Here is a 14892-nt window from a genome sequence, read left to right on the forward strand (position 1 = left end):
ATAGATTTAAGTATTTTTGTGGAATTTTTTTTTTTTGAAAGCATGTTAATTGAATTCCATTTTAATGAAGAGCTGTAGTTGTCTTCCGACTCAGGGAGTGACGTAGAAAGACGCATAAGAATTATGTGTCGTTATTTAGTGACACATAAGCATTGTGCGTCTTTATTTAGCGACGCATAACGGTTGTGCGTCTTTCGTTAGCGACGCATAATGCTTATGCGTCTTTCATTAGCGACGCATAACGCTTATGCGTCGTCCGTCGGGTTTTAAAACAGGCAGAAACATTCTTAGACGCAAACAGAGAAGAAGCACCGACGCGGAACCAGCGACGAATTACAGCAATTTCCGACGATTCCCAGCAATTTCCGGTGAATTTCCACCATTTTGCAACCATATTCCGGTAATTGTTCTTCAATTTGGCTAAATACATCCTTTATTGCTTAATTTGTGTAGATTATCCGTAATTTAGCCAAATTAGGGTTTATGATGAAATTGACGGATTTTTGATCGATTTTGGTTGTTTTGTTGCCTATAATTAGGGATTATGATGAAATTAGGGATTATGATGAAAATGATGGAATTTTTGGTCGATTTTCCGTAATTTGTGTATTTCATATGCATATAATTTAGCAAAATTAGGGTTTATGATGAAATTGATGGATTTGTTGGTCGATTTTGCGTAATTTGTGTATTTCATATGCATATAATTAAATGAGTAGAAGCAATTGATTAAGTTTTTGTAATTGCGCCCCTTATGTTGCCTAATTTGAATCTTGATGGAGTCTCCAAATTGGAATATAGCTTGTCGTTGTCAATTGAAGTTGCAATTTAGTTAGATTTGAGTGTTTATGAAAAAATTGAATATTGGGTGAATGTTTTGAAGTAGATGGCATCTGCAAGTTCCGAACAACAGTTATGTTATGGACCTGAGGATCCATCATTACTATTTCATCAAAACGACCACATTTCAGCCTCATTGTTGGCGAATGACACAACAAATGTGTTGAGAGTTCGTAGGACGGAGAGTAAGGTTTAGGCATTGCCAATACATGAAAATGTGATGTATTGGCTTGATGTATGGGGGTTCAGAGGCGTGGTTGAATGTGGAAGGCCGATGAGGATGGACAATGAGCTTATAACTGCCTTGATCGAGCCCTGGAGGCCTGAGACACACTGTTTCCACCTTCCAGTTGGTGAAGTTACTGTAACCTTACAGGATGTGCAAAGCCTGTGGGGTTTGAGAGAAGACGGTCGTGTTTTCACTGGCCGTGACTACCCTGTTGGATATGAAGATTGGCCCGGCAAGTGTAGAGATGTGTTGGGATGGATACCTGACGCAAAGACAGAAACGAAACACAGTGGTTTGTTGATGACATCTCTGATCCACCAAGCGGCGATGTCGTTGGGTGATGGGCTGCATGCTTATGCATACATCCAAAGAGCACATATACATGCTCTGATCTTGTTAGGGGGACTTATTTTACCGGACACCACAAGGTGCAAGGTCCCCTTTGTGTGGCTAAATGCCTTTGACGATCCGGAAGAAGTGGCTAATATCATTTGGGGTAGTGCTGCTTTAGCATATCTGTATCATTATTTGTGCGAGACTTCTGTAGGCAGGCAGAGAAGAGATGTGGGTGGACCTATGGTACTCTTGCAGCTGTGGGCGTGGGAAAGAATGCCTACATTGAGGCCAGCCTTCTTGATATCGCCTATGCACACGCCGTATACCCCGTGTGGAGCCAAGTAATATATTTTTTACATTAACTCACTTAATTATGTATTTTTTTGGTAACTTTTGACATTAAAATTATGTGTAGGTGGCACGGAATTACTGAAATTGGAAATGCTCCCCGACATTCAGTAGCTCAATATCGTGATCAATTATCACTGATTCGTCCGGGCCAGGTGAAATTTATTTTTGTTATCTTAGTTAATGAATTTACTATAGTATGAAATTAATTGTGTTTTTCATATTATTTTTTTGTAGTTTCTGTGGACACCTTATGCAGATTGTATCCTGCCCGATTACTGCATTGATGAGACTGAATCCTTCTTGTGCGACACGTATTTGGTCTGCTGGTCATTTGTCGAGGCACACGAGGCTGGACGCGTTTGCCGACAATTTAACCGCTACCAGCGCATTCCTCAGTATTGTGATAGGATGCTACAAAATGCCGGACATCTGTGTTAAAGTCACCGCCATGGGAGGAAGGGCGCCGATTGGGCTAAGGTACATAAATTCTTCATTGATGAATGGGACTTGAGACACGACAGGTTCCAAGCAACTTTTGACCATGCCACGGCGACCATGGATGGTCGCATTAATCCGGGCTATATGGCGTGGTACAATACGATCACAGTGTCGTACCTAGTTCAACCTGCGACACAGTCAACTGTTGGGATGAACGAGTCAGCCTCTTCTATGAAGAAATTGGTATGTTATGTTTTTGTATATAAAATGTATTTAGTTTGAAGTTTGTATAGATTGTCAAGATTTTGTATTTGTGTTATCTAGGTTGAGACCCTTCAGGGGATATGGCATTTGACCTCTGAGCATGACACAGACCCTCGGTTACGGCAGATTCGGGAAATGGCTGCTGAGGCCCTTCGTACGACGGACCATACTGATGTGACGGATTATCCAACTTTGCAACGGCAAAATGTTGTTATGCCGCCACGCCCACCAACTTCTCTTAGTTATGGACTGCCGGGTGTCCGGACGGGTGGGCAAAGGATTACACGACAGCATAGGTTGTCGCATCAGCAGCAGCCGCAACCTGAGTATGCGGTACCAGAGCCCTTGAGTCCGGAGTACGATCCCCCAGGATGGTCTCAGTTGAGTGGTGACAGCCACGAGCACTCCCAATGGGGAGCACGAGCATCATGTGATTCGTTCTTTGGCGGTGGGTCTGATTGGGATGCAGCTCAACCAGGACGTGATCCATACTTTCAGAATTATCAATTTGTGGATCCTGTGGGGGAAGAAGAGGGCCAGGAAGAAGAGGGCGGGGAAGAAGATGACGAAGTAATATTCTGACCACCAACCGAGGGATCCTCACGACCAACTTTGAAGAGTTCATCAAGTACGATTGGGAGGGCTATGCACAATGTATTCAGGGGATTTTCCACAAGGAAGAACAAGGGGAAAGCTCCATCCAAGTTTACGCCTTCATCTAAATAGGTGTTGGTCGTATGTTGATTTTTGAACATTTTTATGGGTTGAAACAGATTGTGGTCATATGTTGGTACTGTCGGGCGTATGTTGTTTATATTTGTTTATCAAAATCATAATAATTGTCATAATAACAATCATAAGAACTGTCATAATAAAAATCATAATAACATATCACAAAGGTTTATACATAAACATAGTAGCTGTCACATATGCCCCAAACACAAATATCAACAACATTCATCCTCGACGCCGTGCCCTCTATTGGTAGCAGTTCATGCAATTCAACAAAAAATGTCAATACAAAACATAACATATCTCCAATACACAAATGCAAAAATATACCACGACTTTACTGAACGGCACCGGCTGAGCAATTTCTGCGGTCATGCCCCTCTATCTCGCAATTTCTGCAACGGCGGGGAGCTCTCGGTTCATCTTCCTCACGGACATCCATTTGATTAAGTATCCTCCTTCTTCTAACTCGGCCACGCATTCTAGGAATCAACTGCTGAGGGGTGATGCACAATTTCCATGAAGGTTCAACCCAATACTCTTCATGTCTTGGTGCATCAAATGAAACTTGACCATAGTACTGTGATCTCCATGTACCTAGGTAGTACTTCTCATCTATGAGGTCAATCATAACACGACCTCTGTCTCTAGCAACCACACAAGCATGCGAACAGGGGATTCTCCACATCTGCCACTTACCACAACTGCAACTCGATTCCAAATACCTGACTATTTGAACATTGTTGCCCTTTGACACTCCTTTTTCTATTCTTCCTCGAGTTCGGACATGGTACTTCCCTGTATCTCGGTCAATGACAGTGATGTAATGTTTTCGCCCCTTTGAGTCATTCTTAGCAAGTCTGTCCCTCCCCCATGGGGTTAATTCACCTTCGGTGTGTTCTATTGTTGTCTTTTTCTCCACCCACCATTTTACCGTCCTCCAAAATGTCAAATCAACCAACGCTCTAATCGGCAACTCTCTCACACCCCTCAAGACGTTATTGTAGCACTCCGACATGTTTGTTGTGGCCACCCCCTACCTAAGTCCACCATCGTAGCACAGTGACCAACATTCTTTTGTAATCCTATTGAGCATTCGAACTGCACCACTGTTTACATCATGTAGTGCTCGACTTCTTCTGGCAAATTTACGTTCCTGAGAACTGACCCCCAACTTCCATATAATGGCCTTCACATTGGGGCCCTTGTGCTTCTTCAACATATCTGCCCTCACATGAAGCAAACAAAATTTGTGGTGTATCTGCGGGGCCCTTGTCATGATTTCAGACTCCATTGCATTCAAGATTTCTTTATGTCTATCTGATATAATGCACATCTCCCTCTCGTATTTCACCACATGAGTTCTGACATGATCCAAAAACCACGACCAACTGTCGTTGGTTTCTTCATCCACCACAGCATATGCAATAGGCAAGCATGTCTTGTTAGCATCAAAACCACAAGCAACAAGCAACTTACCTTTAAATCTTCCTCGGAGGTGAGTCCCGTCCACTGTTAACACCGGTGCGGCCTTCTGGAACGCATGTATTGCAGGCCCAAATGCCCAGAAAACATAGTTGAACACCATTGTACGCCTCTGACTCAACACCTCGTTATGCTTCCACTCAACAATTGTGCCCATATTCTGTGACTGGAGTTCAAACATGTAGCTTGGCAACTGCCTAAATGATTCCTCTCATCCACCGTATACAAACTCTATAGCCTTTCTCTTTGCATACCATGCCTTCTTATAACTGATTAACACACCAAATCTGTCTTGAACATCAGTTTAATTGAGAAGACCTTGAAATCGGCACATTGTCGCACATGATGTCTAATCAACAGAGCTATCATTAGAGATGAAAAGTTAGCATGATCTCTATTAGCACGATGGCCTACACAAGTATGTCGATCCTTCCACTTCCTAATTTCCCACATATCGTCATGCGACCTTTGTGTAACTGAAACTAAGGGTGAGCAAAAAAACCGGAAACCGAATATCCGAACCGAACCAAACCGAAATTTTGAAATTCAGTTCGGTTATTTCGGTTTTTTGGTTCGGTTCGGTTTTGAAAATACAAAAATTTCGGTTTTCCGGTTCGGTTCGGTTCGGGCGAAGAAAAAACCGAAAAACTGAATAACCGAATTATATATATATATATTCTATTAATTTAATATATTATATTATATATAATATATAGTATATTATTTTACTAAATTCTACTATATTATATTTATTATATGTATTATTAATTTTATATTATATATAAATATTCTATTAGTATATATAAAATAAAATAAATTACACACACATATATATATATATTAATATTATATTTATTTTTTCGGGTTTTTCAGGTTTTTCGGTTTTTTCTATTTTTTCGGTTTTGTTCGGGTTTTTCGGTTTTCTGTTTTTCGGTTTCGGTTTTTCAGTTTTTCGGGTTCGGTTCGGTTTGGATTTTGAACTAAATTCGGTTTTTCGGTTTTGGTTCGGTTTTGACAAAAAACCGAACCGAAACCCGAATGCACACCCCTAACTGAAACCTCCCACTTACATTCCCTCGCCTTTTCAGCGTCGGTGGTGCTGATGATGCCTGCCCCTGTTACTGTCGTTCCTGCTGGAAATTTGCATACAGCATGCCACCTTCTTAATTTGCTCTCAACAACCTTAAACTGTTTTTCATTCCACAAACTCCACATAGTTATAGCAGTCTTCACGTGTAGCTTGGAATCAAATTTTGTTCCCAACACAATCCGATACAAAAGGTTGTGTTCATTCTCATTCTAATACAAAAGGCTGTGTTCATTACCACCAACATCATCCGATACTCCAGACGGACGACTTGGTAATTCACGAAAGAATCAAACCCACTAGGATTGTATTCTGGAAGTGGTTGTTCACCTTGCATAACAGGTTTACATGGTACTATCTCATCATCAGAACTACCATCAACATCATCAGCACCATCACCATCACTGAGATCGGGGTCTGGCTCTGTCTCAGATAGTGGCATTGGCTCATCAAGATCATCTGCAACATCTACCTCATCATTCAATTCAACACCAACATCAACAACATCTACAACATCTACAACATCTCTCTGCTCATTCATACTACGATCAAAGCTCATTTGTTCCACCCTCGCAGATGATCCAATACCACAGTCAAAACTCATTTGTTCAAACCTCGCAGATGATCCAATATCGTAATCAACAACTGGTGGGATTTCTGCACTCCTCAGCGGTGAATACTCAACAAATAATTCAATACAACCACTTGAATTTTGAGCATTGTTCAACATAAACATTACACTTTCATCATTGCAAATCACAGAACATGTATAACTCATACCGGAAGCAAAGACTATACATTGTCTCCATAATAATTCCATTGTGTGTTGCTTCATATCTATTCTCATCGCATCACAGATCATTGCTACCAATTCAGAATAGGAAACACAAAAATTTAATATGATGGAGCTCCTCGCATGAGGTGGTTCGTAACCAATACTCATATGTGGTAGTTGAACTACTCTACCACCCCAATACAAACTCACAAATACTTGCATGATTTCTGAATAAAAACATTTAAAACAACGACAATTATGGACATTTTTCCTACAAGCCCTAATTTTATAAATTGGGTAAAACCAACAAATGAAAGCAAAATAAACATGAATAATGATGAATGTAGCTAAATTGATGAACAAATTACCGGATCTTATGGAGTAATCGCTGGAAATCGCCGAGGGAGGAATTGAAAGGGTGTTCTGTGCGCTGCGTCTGGCTTCTGAGGGTTAAAAGCCGACTGAACGACGCTTAAGGGTTATGCGTCATTATGGTACGACGCATAACCATTATGCGTCTTTGAACGACGCATAACCCTTGTGCGTCATTAAAGAAAGACGCATAAGGGTTGTGTGTTTCATTAATAACGACGCACAACCATTATGCGTCACTCCCTCATTTAGAATGATTCTATTCTCCTTCATTAAATTGGAATTCCATTACTCGCCTAGCACAGAAGAAGAGAGATCTCGTATTTTTGTCCAGATGAGAAAATCGTTAGTGGTTAATCATTTTTTTTCATGATAAGCACATGAAAAGGCAAAAGAACTGATATTGAATAACAAAACATTAGTTACAAAGGATTTAAGTATATTTTTATGCAGCAAAAATACATTTCTAACCTTTTAAAATATCATTTCACATTCAAAACAACAACCAAACACATCAGTAACACCATATTATTTTATAAACAAAAATATATCATTTTTATACTAAAAATATCATTTCTAATTCATTAAAATATCATTTTATATTCAAAACCTAAACCAAATAAATCTCGATAAAACGAGCACGATTTGGAAATCAATGCAGCCAATGAAAAATAGAGAACTGCAAATTGGAGAATCAACGCAGATCAATAAATTTGGAGAATCAACGCAGATCAATAAAATTGGAGAAAACAAAAGCGATAATTGGAGAGAATTGGAGGATTGGAGATAACTCAGATCAGTTAATTGATTGAATTGCGAAGAAGATCACAAATCGCAGAGATGATCACAAAAAAATTTGATTACATAGCTCAAGCAAATTATGATGAACGAATGCAATATATCGATAATATATGATGAATAAATACAATCTATGAATTGAGATGGAAAGATTAGATTAGCATGAATTTAAAAATAAGATTGATATGATATGAAGAATACAATAATTTGGGACGGAAAAAAGAGGATTTGCATGATCTTAACTGTTTTCCATAAACAGATAATTTGGGATGGAAAGAAGAGGATTTGCATGATCTTACCTGTTTTCCATAAACAAATAATTTGGGATGGAAAGAAGAGGATTTGCATGATCTTACCTGTTTTCCATAAACATAAAATTGATGTTGGTTTCTGGATTACAAAAGATAAACCGGACTTAATACAACCCAAAAGAAGGGATACAGAAGAATGAACTGAAACGAAATTACAATGAAAAATCGAAACAATAAATCGTAAACAGTAGTAAGCCGAGTCCAGGAGTCTCTTTCCGCAAGATGAGATACGTCCCGATAGTGTTCTTAGATTGGCATGTCGTTGATGAAGCAGTATCGCTATTAGCAGAGCTTCAGCGAACTTGATGGAGGCAAGGGCAGAGATTCGACAGACAATGCTTAGAGACAAAGAAAGAGTATGCCAGTGTAGAGATTTCAAATATATCTTGAAATATCTTGGTGTTGAGAATGCTAGAGTATGCATCACTGTGTATAGCCAATGCGGAGGATAATTTGTAACAGTCGGCGGTTACGAACGTTACAAACATCAATCATGGAGCATGAACCTAGACGGATGTATCTAGACACCTCTCACGTGGTTGTTCATTCTAGAAATGTATATGGACGACCAGATCAATGTGCACATATGGAATTATATGAAGCTTTCTCCGTATGCTCATTTGCCACATTGTTTTGTGCACGTGTCCAAAATGAGACTAATTAATTAATTACATATCTCTATCGTAACATACTTTAATATATTATTTCTCACTCACCGAGAATCGTAGATCGATTATAAATTATTTAATTTTTAAAATTAAATAATCCGTCACTTATACGACCCGGTCTAATTGTTTTGACCGGACTACGATCCCAACAATTGAGTATAACAAAAATATTCTCCGTATAATCTCAATCCACCACGCGTAGGCCTAGCTAGCATTGCATCTTCTCTATGGTAGGGCTGGCAAATCGTGCGGATTGGGTCGTTATCGGGTCAACCTGATAATGATCCAACCCAATAAGGCCTAACCTGAACCCGACCTGTTAAGGAAACTGTAAATCCGAACACGAACCCGACCTGCTACCTTCAAATCCGAACACGACCCGCACCCGACACGAACCCGTTATCGACATGATATAATATGGGTTGACACGACACGATAACAACCCGAACCTGATATTACACGATTAAAACCTAATATTACACGATTAAACCTTAATTTTTAACCTAATTTACACAATTAAAATTCGTTTTATACTATTTAAACCTAATTTATAAGAAATTAAAAATTAAAGTAATATGTATTTTTTTAAATAATAATAAAAATAATAATATTATTTCTTAATGGGTTACCCGTATCCGACCCGCATCCGACCCGAACCCAACCCGAAATTATCGGGTTCTTAATGGGTCAACCCGATAAGGACACGGATCCAATAAAACTTAACCCAACCCAATAATTTCGTGTGGATTCGTGTCAGATTATCGTGTCGTGTCGAAAATTGCCAGCCTTACTCTATGGTAACTAGACTCAAGTCTCTCTCTTATAATTATATATATATATACATGTAAAATAGATAATCGATTCTCTCTTCATTCCTAAATTCTTTTAGCTTCAAAAATCTACTCTGCATTTGGGGGGAGATTCTTCCAAATCCCCTCTTTTCTTAATTTTGAATTTGATACTATATTAAAGGGAACCCAGGGAGGGTAAACTTTTTGCTGGGAATTAATTCCTATTCTCCAGTGCTCGAAGAGGGCGTCGATATACCTATAGATAGTTATTTGAAAATTAGGGTACGGGAATGGGAGGGGAAATAAACTACCTCACTGTGGCGGAAAAGGAAGACGTTGATGAAGGGAAAATTTTGGCGGCGCAGAGGAATCCGTCGCCGCATAAGAAACTAGTGTTGGTGGGATATGCCCTTACATCTAAGAAAGTTAAGAGCTTTTTGCAGCCAAAGTTTGAACGCTTAGCCAGGTACCTAATTTCTTCTCTTTTTCGTGTGATTGATTTTTCTGAGTATGGAGAAGATCAAAATGATTGATTTTTTGGGTTTAACTGTTAATGTAGTTTTGAGTGATTTATGTTTTTTTTGTCTCTTTGAATTGAGTTGAGAGAGTTTGAGTTTATCATCGCCGTTGTGTTTGATTTGACTAATTGATATTTTTAAAGTTGGAATTGTCTGCTGTCATGATCTCCAGTTATTTTATTCACGGTTTCTTGGAATAGGCTTGGACCATATGGTTTCTTTTTAGGCTGGATAAGCTTGCTTTTTGGTCCCTCTCTCTCCCAGTGGTACAGCTGTTGGATGTTCTGTTGTTAAAGGTTTTTGAACTGTCAAAGATCACAATTTGGTAGTATCTTAATTTTTTATACAGTCATGTGGTATTTATCTTGTCAGACAATGGTTAACAATATGATACGGAGAGTATAATTTTTATCCTGACAGTTGTCTATTGCTAAATGCGATTTAGGAACAAGGGAATCCAATTTGTGGCTATTGATCAAAGTAAACCCCTTTCGGATCAAGGTCCTTTTGACATTGTGTTGCATAAGGTGACTTCCTAGTTCTTTCTCCACTTCTTACGAGTCACTTTTATTATATGAAGACATATATGAATATGATTATCTAATGCATTTTAATCTGTAAATATATCTTGCAGTTATCTGGAAAAGAATGGCGGCGAGTACTAGAGGTTGGTTTCATCTTTCAGGGTGAACTCCGATAACAACTGATGAAACTTTTATTATTGATAAGAAAACTTTGATTAATTAGGGATTGAATGATAGTACAACATTGATTGTATGGTGGCGTGTACATCCGTTGCAACTGACTACAGTCATTCTCTTGAAATTATTCCCAGTCTAACATGAGATGTTCTCTTCTCCTCAGAGAATTTTAATACGTATCTAGGTTGAATCCCTGTGATTCGTGAAAATATGGTTTTCTGAATTCTGAAAGAGGGCTATCGTTTCCATATCTTTAATCATGAATATTTGTTTATTGTGTGGTTGTGCCTTTGATTTCATGTACTGGCTTTTGAGAGGTAAAACAGCATTTGTTTTTTCGATATTTATAATTCTTTTATCTCCTTCTTAGACCTGTCATTTGTCATGTGCAGACGTGTTGTATATTGAAACGGCTGTTACCATATAAGAGACTAATATTGATGAATGAAAAGCAAAGCTTACAAACAATGAATATTAAAATCTGAAATTCACGTTCTTCGCGAATCTAGTCCACAAAGTACATCTGTGTATTGTTAGCAATTTCATTCTTCATTATGTTACCTTCTTACGGACCACAGGGAGACATACATTACTAAAGGGTTTCTTAATTTTCTAGATACATCTAGTTGAAAACTGCCTTATTCTTATCTTGCTGGAGGTTGTGGTGTTTGTTCTCACTACTTCAATTCTTCCTTTTCTTTTTTTTAGAATTCTCATTATATTAATTCTGATTTGGTGATCATCTTCTTGGACAATGCATATATGTTAGAAAATTTGATTCTTGATCACACCAGGCGTAATCCTGTGATTGACATAAAAATTGGTTTTTTAGTAGAAAGTTATGTTGTTGGATAACACGCTTCCAAAGCATTTAGGATATTGTGTATCTTAAAACTTCAGAGCTGGCCTGCTAGATGCTTCATGACAATGAGAGAACCCATCTATTGATGTTGCCTATTTGCCTTAGTGAAATAGTCTGTAGTGTGTGCATAGCACATATTCTCGAATTGGGTAATGCTGTTTCTTTTCTCTAGATTGACATAATGGTAAGCATTTCCTGTACACCATCTGCATTCATTCATAACTGCTGATGCTTTATTTTAAGAATCTCATTTGTATTATTGTGTGTGATCTCTTAGTGGGAACAACCAGATTGGGTATTAATACCCAATTTCCCACCCAAAATTTTCCCACATACGACGGAGATGCCAAAGCTCTTTTCTCTCCTCTTTATCTTCTCCTAATAAAGGCTTATATTTGTGAAATGAAATTGAAGTGTGAAATGCTTGCCAATTGTCCTTTGCATGGATATGTATGTTGGATTTTTAAGATTGTTTCTTATCATTGATTGTTTACCACTTCTGCAGGATTATTGGAATGAACATCCCGAGGTCACAATTCTTGACCCTCCTCGAGCCATACAGCAAGTACATAATCGCCAATCCATGCTTCAAGATGTTGCCGACCTAAATCTATCAGATCGTTATGGTAATTTTGATATCCTTGTTAAAAGCCTGCTGCTGCTATTTGTTTTTTGTTGATCATTGGTAGATTGTAATGATGCCATCAAATGTTAATTAAATATTGACTTAGAGTATTGATGATGTCACTTATGTGATGTACAGGAAAAGTCGGTGTTCCTAAACAGTTGGTTATCAAGAAAGATCCATCATCTATTCCTGGTGCAGTGAGCAAGGCTGGCCTGAGGCTACCCATTGGTATGTCTTGCTTTACACTTATTTTATTTTATCACTGTTTCTTTGTTTCTTTCTCTTATTTTCTTTTCTAATTAATGGAACTATCTCCACAATTCACTCCAATAATAAATCTTGTATGCATTTCAGTGGCAAAACCTTTGGTTGCAAAGTCACATGAACTCTCTCTCGCCTATGACGAGTTCTCCCTCCAGAAGTTGGAGCCACCACTTGTTTTACAGGAATTCATTAATCATGGTAAGAAGACATTGATTGTGTTCTTTATGATTTGGCTAGCGGTTTTCCTTAAGAGGGATAAATGATACAGATATTTTAATTAGATCTTATTTCTTTCTTGGTGTTGTAGGGGGTGTACTATTCAAAGTGTACATTGTTGGTGAAGCAATAAAAGTGGTCAGACGATATTCTTTACCCGATGTTAACAAATATGAGCTGTCAAAGAGTGCTGGTGTTTATCACTTTCCAAGAGTTTCTTGTGCTTCCGCATCCGCTGATGAAGCGGACTTGGATCCTCATGTTGCTGGTGAGCTTATTCTGTTTGAGCATATTGACTTTTCTTACATTTTCTTTAGAAGTTGTTCACCTATACAGTATTATTAGTCTCTTGCTGACTTCAAAGAACTACTATCATTTATCTTTTGGCTTTGTCGTGGTCAAGAATATTCTTTTAGGCTCTTGTCTTTATTATGTCCCTATTTTTCCTGTAGAGCTCCCTCCACGGCCATTACTCGAGAGATTGGCTAAAGAACTACGACGACGGCTGGTATGATACACATTTCATGTGCTGTAATTTTGGACCCTCATCATGGATTAACTATTGTTTCAATTCTCTTGCAATAGGATCTTCGGCTATTCAACTTGGATATAATTAGAGAGCATGGAACTCGAGACAACTACTATGTGATAGATATAAACTATTTTCCAGGTATGCAATAGCACATTCATCTACTGGGGATTACGATGTTCATCTTGGATGGTATGACTGTATTTGATGTAAAAGGTAGGCGAGTTGGTCCAACATTCTCGTTCTGATATTCAGGATATGGAAAAATGCCAGAATACGAGCACATATTTACAGATTTCCTTCTGAGCCTAGTCAAAAGCTAGTATCTTTAAAGAGCTATCACCTGCAGCAAGAGCCATATCCGAGCAGTGTGAGCCTCCAGGGCAGTTTATCGACGTGCATCATTATGCTTTGGAGGGCGAGGGAAAGTAAGACATGCTATGGTGATATTTGGCAGTGACTCTGTGCTGTTTTAAAGGCAGTGACTCTGCTCTTTTGAAGGTAATCAAGTGTCTCCGGCCTTTTGTAGTTCGTGTTTCGTTTTGTGGCTCGTGTCGATGATCAAGTGTTGGTATAGAGTATGAAAGGGCTAATTAGTTAGCATTAATTTCTGACCAATCTCTGTTTGGTCTTGTAATTCTTGTTAGTTAGACTCTCTGTTGGTATAATTTCGCTCTGAATTTGTTGCTTAATTCACATTATTTCATTTTTGGGAAGTTGATATGTTTTCTTTTATGATGATAATCTATTTGTTAGGCCTAAAAATAGGTTGCAGGAATGAGATTTAAGTAAAAGTGGTCAAAGTATTATTAGTGAAAAAAGGAATAATTTTTTGTGGATACCTAAATAACGAAAGAGTTTAGGGTTTAGGTACTAGTAGTATCTTCTAACATATTTTTTATTACCAAAAGCATATTTTTAAGAAGATTAATGTGGGTTTTCCTTTACCCTGTGATGATTTAAAATTTTGATTTATTGGATCATTTTTTTATTACCAAAAGCATATTTTTAAGAAGATTAATGTGGGTTTTCCTTTACCCTGTGATGATTCAAAATTTTGATTTATTGGATAAAAGAGAAGTGTCTTATCAATTAAGGAGTATTGTTTTATCATCTTCTTTTGGTTTATCTGTTGACCAATATCAATTTACAGATCTATCTATTTTGGATTGATGCAATTTAAATAATTTTTGTAATAAAATGTTATAATTTTAATATATGTAGTACTCTCTCCGTCTATGAAAATTTGTCACTTATTTTCATTTTCGTCCGTCCCTAAAAATTTGTCATCTTTCACTTTTACCATTTTTGGTAGTGGAACTCACATTCTACTAACTCATTTCTACTCATATTTTATTATAAAACTAATATATAGAAGTAGGACCAAAATTCATCAATTTTTTTAAATCACCTTTTATTATATTTCTTAAAACTCGTGTCGGGTCAAATTGTGACAAATTATAAGGGACGAGGGAGTACTACATTTGTATGCCAACATAGTTATATTATTTCATTTTGTTTTATTCTCTAAAATTAGTCTCTAGTTATGTTAAATTTCTCTCTTTGATGAGTTGAGACTAATTTTTATTAACAATATTTCAACTTTTTTTTATAGTTGAAATTTGAACCGAGATTCAAAATACTCATCAACGTTACTTATTTGAGGAAATTGTGTTTAATATATCGTGCGTTGTTTG

The 14892-nt window shown here is 37.7% G+C and overlaps 1 protein-coding gene across 1 annotated transcript; it reads left to right on the forward strand.

Moving 5' to 3' along the window:
• The first annotated feature begins 9559 nt into the window (after positions 1-9559).
• Positions 9560-13930, forward strand: LOC121803245 (inositol-tetrakisphosphate 1-kinase 3-like). Its single transcript, XM_042202929.1, has 10 exons — positions 9560-9943; positions 10441-10522; positions 10630-10662; positions 12064-12184; positions 12322-12414; positions 12541-12648; positions 12758-12934; positions 13119-13174; positions 13252-13336; positions 13451-13930. Exons 1-10 carry the CDS (start codon positions 9768-9770, stop codon positions 13516-13518), a joined length of 999 nt encoding a protein of 332 aa, XP_042058863.1. The 5' UTR covers positions 9560-9767; the 3' UTR covers positions 13519-13930.
• Positions 13931-14892: the final 962 nt, after the last annotated feature.

Source organism: Salvia splendens, chromosome 5, assembly GCF_004379255.2.
Source record: "Salvia splendens isolate huo1 chromosome 5, SspV2, whole genome shotgun sequence".
In the NCBI taxonomy this organism is placed as follows: domain Eukaryota; kingdom Viridiplantae; phylum Streptophyta; class Magnoliopsida; order Lamiales; family Lamiaceae; genus Salvia; species Salvia splendens.

Bases quoted from the DNA above. Each gene is read 5' to 3' on its own strand.
- LOC121803245 (XM_042202929.1), top strand. From the start codon at position 9,768: ATGGGAGGGGAAATAAACTACCTCACTGTGGCGGAAAAGGAAGACGTT. The intron at 10,663-12,063 runs GTTGGTTTCATC...CCACTTCTGCAG, and splicing joins AATGGCGGCGAGTACTAGAG to GATTATTGGAATGAACATCC. The intron at 12,935-13,118 runs GTGAGCTTATTC...TTTTTCCTGTAG, and splicing joins CTTGGATCCTCATGTTGCTG to AGCTCCCTCCACGGCCATTA.